This window comes from Nerophis lumbriciformis, linkage group LG37 (genome assembly GCF_033978685.3).
Source record: "Nerophis lumbriciformis linkage group LG37, RoL_Nlum_v2.1, whole genome shotgun sequence".
NCBI lineage: Eukaryota > Metazoa > Chordata > Actinopteri > Syngnathiformes > Syngnathidae > Nerophis > Nerophis lumbriciformis.
The window spans coordinates 9029336-9045000 of NC_084584.2; the positions used below are offsets into that span (position 1 = coordinate 9029336).

At 44.6% G+C, this 15665-nt stretch overlaps 1 protein-coding gene across 5 annotated transcripts in view; it reads left to right on the forward strand.

Annotated features, from left to right (window-relative positions):
• Positions 1–13141, forward strand: part of nup98 (nucleoporin 98 and 96 precursor) — a 51465-nt gene extending 38324 nt beyond the window's left edge. For all 5 annotated transcript variants that reach the window (XM_061931555.2, XM_061931557.2, XM_061931558.2 and 2 more), the window contains 12 exons: positions 19–251; positions 3293–3477; positions 3564–3799; positions 5026–5286; positions 5473–5630; positions 5703–5843; positions 5902–6056; positions 8045–8266; positions 10504–10745; positions 10815–10969; positions 12371–12485; positions 12554–13141. In XM_061931555.2, coding sequence (XP_061787539.2) covers positions 19–251; positions 3293–3477; positions 3564–3799; positions 5026–5286; positions 5473–5630; positions 5703–5843; positions 5902–6056; positions 8045–8266; positions 10504–10745; positions 10815–10969; positions 12371–12485; positions 12554–12753 — 2303 coding nt within the window. In that variant the 3' untranslated portion in view covers positions 12754–13141. The remainder of the gene's footprint in view (positions 1–18; positions 252–3292; positions 3478–3563; positions 3800–5025; positions 5287–5472; positions 5631–5702; positions 5844–5901; positions 6057–8044; positions 8267–10503; positions 10746–10814; positions 10970–12370; positions 12486–12553) is intronic.
• The last annotated feature ends 2524 nt before the right edge of the window (positions 13142–15665 follow it).

The window sequence follows — 15665 nt, forward strand, 5'->3', positions numbered from 1 at the left end:
TGATTCCTCTCCTGATAGTCAGCGGTCTTCTTCAGGCTCGTTTCTCCTCCGGCCTCCTCTCCCAGCTGCCGGATTCTACCCGACCCGCTGCTCTGTCTCGGTCCTCTGAACATCCCCGCTCGTCACACTGGGCGAGGCCTGGTCCCTCCTTCCCTCTGCCCTCCAAACCCGCAGAGCCCCCCGTTAGAACTGTCGGGGTCCGACGGTTAGGAGGGCCTGTTCCCATTGAAAAGTCCGTCACACAAGGAAAGGTTGGTCGACGTCAAGCACGCTTGGTGGCATTCTACCCTATTTTTTGGACCATAGGGCGCACTGCCGATGAGTGGGTCTATTCAGGTCTATTTTCTTATATAAGGCGCACCGGATTATAAGGTGCATTAAAGGGGTCCTATTATGATTTTTTTCCTAAATGTAAAATACTTCCTTGTGGTCTACATCAGTGTTTTTCAACCAGTGTGCCGTACACAAAAATTTCGGTTCAGTACGTGCCTCGGTTTAGAGGTCACGGTTCGGTTCATTTTCGGTACAATAAGAAAACAACAAAATATAACTTTTTGGGTTATTTACCAAATTTGCAAAATCTTCCACCAAAAATATTTTTCTTAGTGTAATATTTGATGTGAAGTAATGGGAACCTTGGATAGGTCAATAATTCATAATAACATTGATTTTGATTCAATATTATGTTTTGAGCAATGACAGTTTGAAAGAAAAAGAAAAAAACAGCTTTGTTTTATTAGTCAACATTGCAACTTTTACTAAATTACATTTAACCTTTAAGCTTTTTTATTTCACTTTTGTTATGTTTTTGTTTATTTTAATAGTATTTTTAGAATGTGCCGTGGGCCTTTAAAATATTAGCTGTGGGCCGCAAATGGCCTCCGGGGCACACCCTTGACACCCCTGCTATAGATAATAAAAAATTAAATGCGATAAATCTATGGATAAAAAGCAGAGCCTGGCGACGCATGCGCGTTTATCATAACTCTCTCTTTTTCTGTCTCTGCCCCTCCCTCACCAATGCTGCTGCGCACACAATTTGTTTTGTTTTTAACCCCTTCTTAACCCTGAACGTACATTGAAAATACATGCAAACCTTACTCAAAATGCCGGACATTTGAGGCATTTAAGAAACAGCTCCGCAAAAGAGGACATGTCCGGTGAAAAGAGGACGTATGGTCAGTCTATCCCAGCCCGTTAGCTGCTAGCATACCGTTTGTTGTGCCTCGGTGTGCATTGTTTACACAACGTGCGTTACGCTACCTAATATGTCCGTGTGGAAACTCGTTCGGTACACCTCCGAACTGAACCGGAACCCCTGTACCGAAACGGTTCAATACTAATGCACGTACCGTTACACCCCTATGTAATGCTCTTCCATATCAGTAGGTGGCAGCCGGTAGCTAATTGCTTTGTAGATGTGGGAGGCAGCGTGCAGGTAAAAAGGTATCTAATGCTTAAACCAAAAAGTGAGTGCCCCTAAGAAAAGGCATTGAAGCTTTGGGAAGGCTATGCAGAACGAGACTAAAACTGAACTGGCTACACAGTAAACAAAAACAGAATGCTGGACGACAGCAAAGACTCACTGCTGAGCAAAGACGGCGTCCACAAAGTACATCCGAACATGACATGACAGTCAACAATGTCCCCACAAAGAAGGATAAAAACAACTGAAATATTCTCGATTGCTAAAACAAAGTAGATGCGGGAAATATCGCTCAAAGGAAGACATGAAAAGTGCTACAGGAAAATACCCCCAAAAAAGAAAAAGCCACCAAAATAGGAGCGCAAGACAAGAACTAAAACACTAGAGCCAAATTAAAGCATGCTTGGTTATGGTTTAAAGTCATATCCAACAATTGGAACAACGACTTTTTACTGTCAACTGAGTTTTGGTTTTTTTAATGATTTCTGCTGGTGGTGTGCCTCCGCATTTTTTTCAACGCACAAAATGTGCCTTGGCTCAAAAAAGGTTGAAAAACACTGCTCTAAATAGCATGTAATGGTGGTTCTTTGAACAAAATGTTGCATAGATGAGGTTTTACCGACCATCTTCAAGTCGCTTTCTGATAGTCGCTTCAGGATGCGCCGTTTTGTGGGCGGTCTTATTTATGTGCCTCCACTTCGACAGCGTCTTCTCCTCGTCATCTTTGTTGTAGCGTGCAAGGACGGGAGTGGAAGAAGTGTCAAAAGATGGAGCTAACTGTTTTAATGACATTCACACTTTACTTCAATCAATACCGGAGCAGCATCTCCTCATCCGTGGCTCACTAGTGCAACATCGCCCGAAATGTGTCCCGTGAAAAAACGTCCCACCGGAACTCTCTAATAACTAAAGTTCCTTGGGTGAATAATGTAAACTCACTACACCGGTGTGTTTTAGCGCTTTCATGGTGAGTTTACTGACAGATATAAGTAAGAACTTTACACTACTTTATATTAGAAATGGCAACAGTGGAGGATGAATGTCACATAACAAGAAGATAGAGAAAAAGAAGAAGCTTGTCGACTACGGTGTCAGCACGGACTATAATAGCTGACCCACGCACATTTTCAGGCCTTTTGCAGATCCCAAATACACATCAGCAGGTACCAGAAGGTAAGAAGTTGGTTTTGCATAATATTGTGAAACAAAACGCCAGATAATGTCTGCTAATGGTTGCCATTTTGCGGTCCTTATACACACACCATAATAATACTCCTATGTTTCATGCGCCGACATCCTGCTTCATAACTTACTGAAGTCGTACTAAAAGTTTTCGACAGATTTTTGAGCGCTGTGTGTAATGCTCATGAACCTTCATACCAAAGACTATAAAAATGGGACCCATTACCTCCCTGCTTGGCACTCAGCATTAAGCGTTGGTATTGGGGGTTAAATCACCAAAAATGATTCCCAGGCGCGGCCACTGCTGCTGCTCACTGCTCCCCTCACCTCCCAGGGGGTGATCAAGGGTGATGGGTCAAATGCAGAGAATAAATTCGCCACACCTAGTGTGTGTGTGAGACAATCATTGGTACTTTAACTTGAACTTGAAGTTTTGATGTTTACTGGCGTATCTCTTATGTGTGACTGCCATCTACTGGTCACACTTATCACCATGCACCAAATAAAATTGCTTCGAGGTCAGTAAGCACAACCAGAATTATGCCGTACATTAGGCGCACCGGGTTATAAGGCGCACTGTTGATTTTTGAGAAAATGAAAGGATTTTAAGTGCGCCTTATGGTCCGTAAAATCCGGAGACTCTGCATGTAGTGTGTGGTACCTTCATGTGACGTGTCGCCACAGGGAAGTTTGCTGATGGACGCTGGGCTGTTTGCGGGTCGGTCCTTTCGAGTGGGCTGGGGCCCAGGCTGGATGCTGGCGCACTGCGGCCATAGTCTGAGCTCGCCACCTGGCAAGCAGCTCCACCAGCAAGACCTGATGGCCAAAACAGACTTCAGTTTCCTGCCAAAACCAGCAAGAAATAAACCGTACGACACACAGTTTCCCTCCTCCTTTCCCCTCTTTAAAGCTTGCTAGGTTGTTGACATGGTGTCTGTGCTCTGTGGTCCTGCAGGCTGACTGAAAGCCCATACAAGGTGTTTCTGGAGCAGCTGGAGGCTCCAGGAGAGGACAGCCAAGAGGAGAGCCATGAAGTGCTGCAGCGCCCCCTGGAGATATGTCTGAAGCACAGCACCGTCAGCACAGAGGCCTCCGCCTGCCCTCTTGTGCGGCCCCAATCTGGCGTGGCAGCGTTGCACGACTACGCCGAGTGGATCACCGAGCTGAGCGACCAGCAAGGGGACACAGACCGTAAGTGAGGCGGGCCCTTGGCTTTGGTCAATCTTTATTCAGTTTATCTAATTGAAGTATTTAAAGTACCGTATTTTTCGGAGTATAAGTCGCTCCGGCCGAAAATGCATAATAAAGAAGGAAAAAAAACATATATAAGTCGCACTGGAGTATAAGTCGCATTTTTTGGGGAAATGTATTTGATAAAAGCCAACACCAAGAATAGACATTTGAAAGGCAATTTAAAATAAATCAAGAATAGTGAACAACAGGCTGAATAAGTGTACGTTATATGAGGCATAAATAACCAACTGGTATGTTAACGTAACATATTGTGGTAAGAGTCATTCAAATAACTATAACATATAGAACATGCTATACGTTTACCAAACAATCTTTCACTCCTAATCACTAAATCCCATGAAATCTAATACGTCTAGTCTCTTACGTGAATGAGATAAATAATATTATTTGATATTTTACGCTAATGTGTTAATCATTTCACACTTAAGTCGCTCCTGAGTAGAAGTGGCACCCCCGGCCAAACTATGAAAAAAAAACTGCGACTTATAGTCCGAAAAATACGGTATTAGTCCCTTCAAATAAATGTCTCAAAATTTAGTGAAGAAAAATGGCATTATTTTAATTTTATTTATTACAAAAATGGGCATGTTTTTCAAGTGCAGATTTGTTACACATTTATGTTCCTTTATTATTGTCCATTCTTCACATGTACAAGACATATACGTACTGAAATGACCTTTTCAGCACAGTCCCACTAAGAGCAGACATACATTACAGGGAGACAAGAAAGGACCGCTGACGGGTCATAAGATGGGAAACAGGTGAATATTGGGAGAGTAAAAAAATATTCAGTCAAAGGCTGGACTCCTGAGATGGGGTCCAGACTGAGGCCAAGGGGAAAAAAACTCATAGCCGTAGCACACATAAACATGTTACATAGAATCAACAAAACTTGCAACAGAGGAGATGGAGTGGGAGCTACGGAGGCCGGCTGCAGCTGTATAAGCGCTACTCAGCCGTCCATCGCCCCTAAGGGGAATCAAGCTGTGGTGAAGGCGTGAGGTGGGGGGTGGAGGGCTGCACATGTCCATTGTCCAGAGTGTAGTGATGTTGTGTCTATAGACCTGGACCACCTTTATCTACCATTATCGGTTTAAAATGTACACGATACCTATCCCTAATTTGAATTCAGGTCCACAGCTCTGTTGTTTTCCTTCCTTCAGCTCTGCTGGGGTACTGGTCTGAGGTCTGGACCCTGTGTGAGGCCCTCTGGGGCCAGCAACCACCACCCTTGGAGTCATTGAGCGAGTATCAGCAGCAGCTGGAGAGGCGGCGGACCTTCTCAGCCTGGCTGAGCCGCGGCACCGCCCACAGGGTGGAGGAGGAAGTGGCGCTGGCCCAGAAAGGTCGCCACACGGAGGCCGCCTTCAGCTACCTGACCGGAAACCGCATCAGCGAGGCGTGTCGACTTGCGCAGAAGGAAGGTGAATCTTTTTTATTATTTATTTGTATGCGACGGCACGTGTTTGCATTTTGAGCTGTAAGAAACAAGGAATGGGGAAGGCTCATTTTACCCAAAAGAAAGACAAGTACAATACATACAACGTGGAATAGAAATATTCATATTTAATGGAGGTACAAACATGTTAACGTGTACGTTCTGGTGCCAGGAGACCACCGCTTGGCGCTGCTGCTGGCTCAGGCCGTGGGCTCGCAGTACAGCCGGGACTTGCTGGGCCTGCAGCTGGCCGACTGGAACCGCATGCAGACTGACAGCTACCTGACAGAAGAGCGACTGCGTATCTTCTCACTGCTCGCCGGAAAGCCCGTACGCCATTATTGCTTGGTTTTTATGCCCATCCGTGTCGTGCCATTTGAGTCCTGATGTGTGTTCGTGCAGGTGTGGCAGACCTCCGACTCTGTGGTCAACGTGTGCTCGCAGTTGGACTGGAAGCGCTGCGTGGCCGTCCACCTCTGGTTCATGTTGCCTCCCACCGCCTCCGTGGCCAACGCCCTCGCCAAATATGAAGCCGCTTTCCAGGTGAGCCGCGCGTTTCCTGTGGGCGAGCCCTGTCGTCATCTATATTTGTGTCCTGTAGGGGTCGTGTGAGGGGGGCAAATATGCGTGTGCACCCCTGCCCCCATACCTGGAGGGGGAACAGCCCGACATGGAGGAGGAAGAAGAGGAGGAGGCGGAGCCAAAGCAGCCTCTATATGATGTCTGCTTCCATCTGCTGAGACTCTACAGTGACAGGTAGTGTTGAACAATTTCTCTTGTGGATCATTAAAGTTTGTCTAAGTTCATATGTGTGTGTGTGTGTGTGTGTGTGTGTGTGTGTGTGTGTGTGTGTGTGTGTGTGTGTGTGTGTGTGTGTGTGTGTGTGTGTGTGTGTGTGTGTGTGTGTGTGTGTGTGTGTGTGTGTGTGTGTGTGTGTGTGTGTGTGTGTGTGTGTGTACGTGTGTATACATACAGACCTCAAATTTTCTAGGCAAGTGTTGCCTTAAAGAAGGGCTCATACTGTAAGTAAAGTAAAAAAAAAAACATGGCGTTTACTTTTTGATATCAAAAATAAAACACAAAGCAGTTGTTTGGCTAATGAAGGTGAAGTCTGATAAACAAGCTTTGTTCTTCTCCAGCGCCCCCTTGTGGTTCAGTACAACAGTTTGGCCAACAAAAATACAAAGAGTGACACCCCTCACATCGGATACACAGTCTTTATAGCCTGCGTTCAGTTCGATGAGATGACATAACATTTAGCTAGTATTGATGTTATTCGAACACTGATACAGTTAAAGGAGCGAACATCCCAGTAAGTAAAGACTTTACAAACAAGTTGTGACAACGTTCACGACACATCTCCTGCTGCAGCCCATCAAATAGTTATCTGTATACTTTTAGTGTGGAGACAATATTGTCCACACCTGTCTCCATCTAAACACAGCAGTGCGCTCTTTAACACACGGCGGGAAGCGAGGGGAAATGAGGTCAAACCAAGCGCTTGGCTCCGTTTACTCCGAGGGGAAATTTCCGCAGCAAAGTATGTGTAGTTAGTCCGCCATGATTGTCAAGCCAAACACCGCTAGTGCTCATGCGCCTGACTTCCCGTTGCCTAAAATGCATTAATAAATGACGGGTTTTCGGTAATTAAAAAATTAGACGGTATTCCTAACCGTCTGGAATTTTATTGCGAATTATCATTATACCATTTATTGTTACATCCCTCGTCCATTAGCAAGTAAAAAGTCAAGAGCGGTCACGGCATGTTCGTGCCGATGTTGGTCAATTTTTTAGGGCATGACGGCAAATGGCGAGGGTGGTCTTTTGCTGCAGTTGCCGTGGTTAAATTCGAGCCCTGCATCTAAATATTCAATTGGAAATTACACAGAATAATTGAAGAATGCGTCAGGTTCAAACACCGATTACATCTCTTAGACAAGACAATAAGCAAAGAAATCAAACCGAGACAGGATTCAATTTAGCTCATGAGGAGAGCGCCTGTGTGCATGCACCCTCGTACAGCGTCACCACACCGCTCTGACGAGGGAGCTCCACGCCCTCCTTATTTGGGCATTTCCTGATTACATTACATGACGCAGCTGCTCCTAAGGGGAGGTGGTCATAAACAGCTGTTGCACTCGGTCATAAACAGTTCAAAGAAAAGGTGCCTGGAGCGGTGTCAGGTCCTGCTTCCTCTCCGCTTTGTAGATCTCGGGTCGTGACAAGTTCTTCCTGTGGCTGTCCGATAGATCAGGGGGACCGACACCTCCACGTCGCATCCCATCGCGCACAGTGGAGCTTTACAAGCCTTTTGCTTGATAAGATGAAAGACAGCTTTTTGTCTTCTCGCAGGGCGAGCTGAAATGATGGGAACACAAAGTTGTGTGATAACTTCTATCTTCTCCCATCGTACACAATGGAATTTTCCAAGCCTTTGCTTGGTGCAACAAAGACAGCCTCTTGTCTGTTCATTGGGAACTCAGAACGGAAGGTTTTTTGATCATTTACATACAATTTTTCTGACAGACTTCCTGTAAGTGCAGCATTATTTGGTCCAGTTTGTTCCTCATGTCACCTGGAGACCAAGTCTTTCCAGACAGGAGGTTTTAATGACAAGAGGGTTTTCTTCGGCACTATCGCTAGCTTTTCTATTTGTAGATACACTTACTGTCCCCTTGCGTTCAATACCATGTGGGAAACCATTCTGCTTGACCGTTTGACACCCGCGTGGTCTTCTGGTGCAGACACTACGGCCTGCAGCAGCTCCTGGACCCTCTGAGCGTCACCTGGGACCGCCTGGACTTCCGCCTGAGCTGGCACCTGTGGAGCGTCCTGCAGGCGCTGCACTACCGCCACCTGAGCGACGCGCGCCAGGGACTGCTGCACGCCAGCTACGCCGCCCAGCTGGAGAGCGCCGGCCTGTGGCACCTGTCCGTCTTCATCCTGCTCCACATCCCGGACCACACGTACGTTGTCTTGTCCATGTCTTGGATCTAACATAATAGTGAGAGTCCAGTCCATAGTGGATCTAACATCATAGTGTGAGAGTCCAGTCCATAATGGATCTAACATCATAGTGTGAGAGTCCGGTCCACAGTGGATCTAACATAATAGTGTGAGAGTCCAGTCCATAGTGGATCTAACATAATAGTGAGAGTCCAGTCCATAGTGGATCTAACATAATAGTGAGAGTCCAGTCCATAGTGGATCTAACATAATAGTGTGAGAGTCCAGTCCATAGTGGATCTAACATAATAGTGTGAGAGTCCAGTCCATAGTGGATCTAACATAATAGTGAGAGTCCAGTCCATAGTGGATCTAACATAATAGTGTGAGAGTCCAGTCCATAGTGGATCTAACATAATAGTGAGAGTCCAGTCCATAGTGGATCTAACATAATAGTGAGAGTCCAGTCCATAGTGGATCTAATATAATAGTGTGAGAGTCCAGTCCATAGTGGATCTAGCATAATAGTGTGAGAGTCCAGTCCATAGTGGATCTAACATAATAGTGTGAGAGTCCAGTCCATAGTGGATCTAACATAATAGTGAGAGTCCAGTTCATAGTGGATCTAACGTAATAGTGTGACAGTCCAGTCCATAGTGGATCTAGCATAATAGTGTGAGTCCAGTCCATAGTGGATCTAACATAATAGTGAGAGTCCAGTCCATAGTGGATCTAACATAATAGTGTGAGTCCAGTCCATAGTGGATCTAACATAATATTGTGAGAGTCCAGTCCATAGTGGATCTAACATAATAGTGAGAGTCCAGTCCATAGTGGATCTAATATAATAGTGTGAGAGTCCAGTCCATAGTGGATCTAACATAATAGTGAGAGTCCAGTCCATAGTGGATCTAACATAATAGTGAGAGTCCAGTCCATAGTGGATCTAACATAATAGTGTGAGTCCAGTCCATAGTGGATCTAACATAATATTGTGAGAGTCCAGTCCATAGTGGATCTAACATAATAGTGAGAGTCCAGTCCATAGTGGATCTAATATAATAGTGTGAGAGTCCAGTCCATAGTGGATCTAACATAATAGTGTGAGTCCAGTCCATAGTGGATCTAACATAATAGTGTGAGAGTCCAGTCCATAGTGGATCTAACACAATAGTGTGAGAGTCCAGTCCATAGTGGATCTAACATAATAGTGTGAGAGTCCAGTCCATAGTGGATCTAACATAATAGTGTGAGAGTCCAGTCCATAGTGGATCTAACATAATAGTGAGAGTCCAGTCCATAGTGGATCTAACATAATAGTGTGAGAGTCCAGTCCATAGTGGATCTAACATAATAGTGTGAGAGTCCAGTCCATAGTGGATCTAACATAATAGTGAGAGTCCAGTCCATAGTGGATCTAACATAATAGTGAGAGTCCAGTCCATAGTGGATCTAACATAATAGTGTGAGAGTCCAGTCCATAGTGGATCCAACATAATAGTGTGAGAGTCCAGTCCATAGTGGATCTAACATAATAGTGAGAGTCCAGTCCATAGTGGATCTAACATAATAGTGTGAGAGTCCAGTCCATAGTGGATCTAACATAATAGTGTGAGAGTCCAGTCCATAGTGGATCTAACATAATAGTGTGAGAGTCCAGTCCATAGTGGATCTAACATAATATTGTGAGAGTCCAGTCCATAGTGGATCTAACATAATATTGTGAGAGTCCAGTCCATAGTGGATCTAACATAATAGTGTGAGAGTCCAGTCCATAGTGGATCTAACATAATAGTGTGAGAGTCCAGTCCATAGTGGATCTAACATAATAGTGAGAGTCCAGTCCATAGTGGATCTAACATAATAGTGAGAGTCCAGTCCATAGTGGATCTAACATAATAGTGTGAGAGTCCAGTCCATAGTGGATCCAACATAATAGTGTGAGAGTCCAGTCCAAAGTGGATCTAACATAATAGTGAGAGTCCAGTCCATAGTGGATCTAACATAATAGTGTGAGAGTCCAGTCCATAGTGGATCTAACATAATAGTGTGAGAGTCCAGTCCATAGTGGATCTAACATAATATTGTGAGAGTCCTGTCCATAGTGGATCTAACATAATAGTGAGAGTCCAGTCCATAGTGGATCTAACATAATAGTGTGAGTCCAGTCCATAGTGGATCTAACATAATATTGTGAGAGTCCAGTCCCCCCCCCTGTCTTTGTTATGGGTGTGTTGACGCCCGGCGTCTTCTACAGGCAGCGAGAGCGGGCGGTGAGGGCCGTGCTGACTCTACATTGCCCCCTGGAGGAAACGGAAGAATCCCTCAGGAGGGAACACTTCCTGACCAGCAGACTACTGATCCCAGAGCAGTGGATCCACCAGGCCAAGAGCACCCGCGCTCACTATGAAGGCGACAAGCACCAGGAGGTGCTGCACCTGTACCGAGCTGGCAACTGGAGCCAGTGTCACCGGCTGCTGATGCAACACCTGGCCTCAGGTACCACACCCACACCCACACACCCACCAAGCCTGAGCCCTGAATGAGCCCTCCACACTTGCTTGACAGACTGCATCATCAACGACAACCACGACTACCTGCTGGAGTTCCTGGAGGGCCTGGCGCTCCCGAAGCACAGCACCACCATTCAGGACTGGGAGAGCGCAGGGAGGGTGTACCTGGACTACATCCGGGTCACCAAGACTCTGCGGGACATTCAGCAGGTCAGATTCTTACCAACATGTGACCTTCCTGTACTCAATATGTCCAGATACCCTTTAGAGGTTAATATTGGCCTTTTTCCACTGATCAAACGTGTCTATCCGCAGATACTAATCCTCAACATCATGGTAGAAAATAAAGTTTCTTACTGGAGTAGTGTTGTCGCCATACCAATATTTTGGTACCAGTACCAAAATGTATCTCCATACTTTTCTCAATGAAGGGGACCACAAAAATATCATTATTGTCTTTATTGTAACAACAAATGTTAGTGTACATGAAACATATGTTTATTATTGTCATTTAGTCCTTAAATAAAATAGTCAACATACTAGACAACTTGTCTTTTAGTAGTAAGTAAACAAACAAAGACTCCTAATTAGTCTATGCAGTAACATAGTGTGTCATTTATACACCTATTATTTTGTACACATTATGAGGGACAAACTGTAAAAAATAAATTATTAATCCACTTGTTCATTTACTGTTAATATCTGCTTATTTTCTGTTTTAACATGTTCTATCGACACTTCTGTTAAAATGTAATAATCACTTATTCTTCTCTTCTTTGATACGTGACATTAGTTTTGGATGATACCACACATTTAGGTATCGGTCCGATACCAATTAGTTACAGTATCATACATTGGTCATATTCAAAGTCCTCATGTGTCCAGGGACGTATTTACTGACTTTATAAACATAATATGCATTTTAAAAAAAGGAAAAAAGATCTTGTGATGATAAAAAATATCGATGTTATCGTAGTATTGACTAGATCCGCTCTTGTACTTGGTATCATTACAGTGGATGTCAGGTGTAGATCCACCCATGGCGTTTGTTTACATTAAGACGCCGGCGAGCTATTGTATCCTCCTACGGTGTGTAGTGAAGCGTGTTTAGCTATTCCTCGTCCTCCAGTGATAATGATACTTGTAAGGAACTTACTTTGTCGCCATGGAGGCCAGGATTAGTGATTTTAGAAGTAGCTAAAACACTGTGGATGGATGTTAGCCATGTGTTAAAGCAGCTCTTCCTGAGGGTGTTTCAGTGTTATAACTTCACCTTTATCTTTACTTTTTACACCAAAATGCGTCCATTCTCCCTTTTCTGTCTACACACTGTCTCTGCTTGTAAGTACTCTGTGTGTGTGCGCTGCCAAACATGCTCCTCTGCTAAAACCAGCAATGTCACCACGTGACGTCATGCCTGGGAACCGGTACCTTTCAAACAGTATAGTACTATACCAGTACCGCTATATTGTGCAACCCTACAAGGAAGTGTGTATGTGTTATTGTCCTCCTGGACTACTAATGGCTATCGGTCTTGAAAGAATCCTCTTATTGGAGCTGTAATGAGGTGTGGTTGTGTGCATGGAGTGAACCCTCTTTGTGACGTTGCAGATGGAGAGCGGCGGCGGCTACGAGCTGGAGCGCCTGCACACCAAAGTCACGTCTTTGTGCAGCAGAATCGAGCTTCTGTCCTGCGGCGGCGCCAAAGAGCGCCTGGCCCAGTCAGGTGCGCCCACTTCCCTTCACACATGACCACACCTGTCCTACCATGCTCACCTGGCTCCTCCCCCTCAGAGATGGCCAAGTGTGTGGCCAACATCCTGCGTGTGGTGCTGCGGCTGCAACAGGGCGACGGCCCCTCGCGGTCCCTCGACGTGCCGCTGGCCCAGCTGGCGCCGCACATCACCCGCCTGCCCATGCCGGAGGACTACGCCCTGGAGGAGCTGCGAGGACTCACGCAGTCGTACCTGCGCCAGCTCATCGTCGGCCAGTGAACCACGGCGGCGCTCCCTTGTCCGTCGCAGCGTTCTGAGGGTCCTTCCTCTGGCGAAGACTTGCTGCTCTCAGGAGAAGCAAACAGGTCACCATGGCAACAGGTCACATGACTGTTAGCTCACAGGAGCATGTGTGAGGAAGGACTAAAAGTGGTCTATTTTTGTATTATTTTTTTTCCTTTGGGAGTGTTTGTAGCCACATAAAGAAGTCTTGTTGTCAGTGTACAGGAAGGAAGTGTCCACGAATGTTCTGGAAAGAGATGAATTGTTTTAAAGTCACGAGTAAAATCACTTTTGTACAGAAGCCCTTAAGTCAGGTAAGGTGATATTTTTGTTATCTTGACGCAGTGCATGTGAACCTTTTTAATAAAGTCTAGTAGAAACATGTCTTCATTCTTCTCTTTGCCAACATGCAGGATGACAACTTGTCAAATACATCAACAACTAAAGTGCTAACAGTTAGAGCCATCCTTGTGGGAATAGTTATATATTTGTCACAGTAGAGCCATCCTTGTGGGAATAGTTACAGTATATACTTGTCATTTTTGTCACGTTCAAACACTGAGGACATCTATTAAACAAGACAAAAGGCAAGGAATCAAACAGAGACAGAATTCAATTTGGACTCAATATTGTGGAGAGACATGGCCACTGCACTCTGTACAGTCCTGCACCACGCTCTGACGAAGAAGGTTTTCGTCTCCTCTTTTATTTAGATATTCAATGTTCACAGTTAGAGCCATCCTTGTGGGAATAGTTACAGTATATACTTGTCATTTTTGTCACGTTCAAACACTGAGGACATCTATTAAACAAGACAAAAGGCAAGGAATCAAACAGAGACAGAATTCAATTTGGACTCAATATTGTGGAGAGACATGGCCACTGCACTCTCTGTACAGTCCTGCACCACGCTCTGACGAAGGTTTTCGTCTCCTCTTTTATTTAGATATTCAATGTTCACGCACCAACACATGTCTCAGCAGAAATAGGAAGTATGTAAAACAGTCATTGTTTTCGGTCTCATTGAAGACCAAGAAGAGGATGTCTCGGGCTGGGCTCTTTCTGGATCCAGCTGGGGCAGGTGTTGGAGGACAATGGATAACCCCTCCCGTCTCCTGACCGCAGCGACTTCAAGAGGGCAGCGGGTCGTAAATAGCGTTGACCTCTGTTACCAAATAGTTGGAAGAGAGTTTGTGAAATACTTCAAAGAGAGTTCGTTTAACACTTCAAAGAGAGTTCCTCTGGAAGTTGAGCAGATCCTGCCATCTGTCCGTGTTGAAATCACAGTGGAGTTTTACGAGCCTTCCTCTTGTTAGGCCTCGAAAGACAGCATTCATCTTCTTATCAGGAACATAATGTAATACAACGTTTCTTTTGTGATAACTTACAAACAATTATTCCAACAATTTTCAGCCACACTTTTCTAGTGGTGACATCACAGTGCCACTTACAGGCGGACTTACGTACTACATCATTTTCACTCGTCTTGGGCTGAACTGGACGTGTCCTTAGTGCACCTTTTTTCACAGCAGTATTTTTTGTGTACAGAGCATGTATATATGTATTAAATGCCCTTATTATTTATAATTATATATATGTGTGTATATGTATGTATATATATATATATATATATATATATATATGTACTGGGCTATCCTTGGTCTTGTCAAGAGTAGATTTATTTCCATACACAAATGTTATCTATGACCCCTGGCTCTCTAAAGTATGATGAGGTGGAACAAAATACTGCCAACCGGAGTGGGGTTCGAACCTAGTACCTTTCATTCTAATTCAACAGTCCTAACCACTGAGTTATCCTCAGTATTGTGAAGGTAAGATTTTGGTCCATACACAAATGTAATCGAGGACTCCTGGCTCAGTAAAGTTTGATGAGGTGGAACAAAATACTGTCAATTAAAACTGGGTTTGAACCCAGTACCTTTAATTCCAAGTCAGCAGTCTTAACCACTGAGCTATCCTCGGTCTTGTGTAGATAAAATTGTGTTCCATACACAAATGTAATCAAGGACTCCTGGCTCAGTAAAATATGATGGAGGTCAACCAGAGTGGGGTTAGAACGCAGAACCATACTTTCCTAGTCAACAGTCTTAACCACTAGGCTATCCTCGGTCATGTTCATGGTAGATTTTGTTCCATGCACAAATGTAATCAAGGATTCCTGGTTTAGTAAAGTATGATGGAGGTGGAACAAAATACTGCCAACCACAGTGGAGTTCAAACCAAGCACCGTCTTAACCCCTGGTCTATCCTGGGTCTTGTGAAGACCAGATTTATTTCCATACACAAATGTAATCGAGGACCCCTGGCTAACTGATGTATGAGGTGTAACAAAATACTGCCAACCGTAGTGGGGTTTGAACCTAGTACCTTTCATTCTAATTCAACAGTCTTAACCACTGGGCTATCCTCAGTATTGTGAAGGTAAGATTTTGGTCCATACACTAATGTAATCGAGGACTCCTGGCTCAGTAAAGTATGATGAGGTGGAACAAAATACTGTCACTTAAAACTGGGTTTGAACCCAGTACCTTTAATTCCAAGTCAGCAGGCTTAACCACTGAGCTATCCTCGGTCTTGTGTAGATAAGATTGTGTTCCATACACAAATGTAATCAAGGACTCCTGGCTCAGTAAAATATGATGGAGGTCAACCAGAGTGGGGTTAGAACCCAGCACCATACTTTCCTAGTCAACAGTCTTAACCACTAGGCTACCCTGGGTCATGTTCATGATAGCTTTTGTTCCATGCACAAATGTATCTAAGGATTCCTGGTTTAGTAAAGTATATGGAGGTGGAACAAAATACTGCCAACCACAGTGGAGTTCAAACCAAGCACTGTCTTAACCCCTGGTTTATCCTGGGTCTTGTTAAGACCAGATTTATTTCCA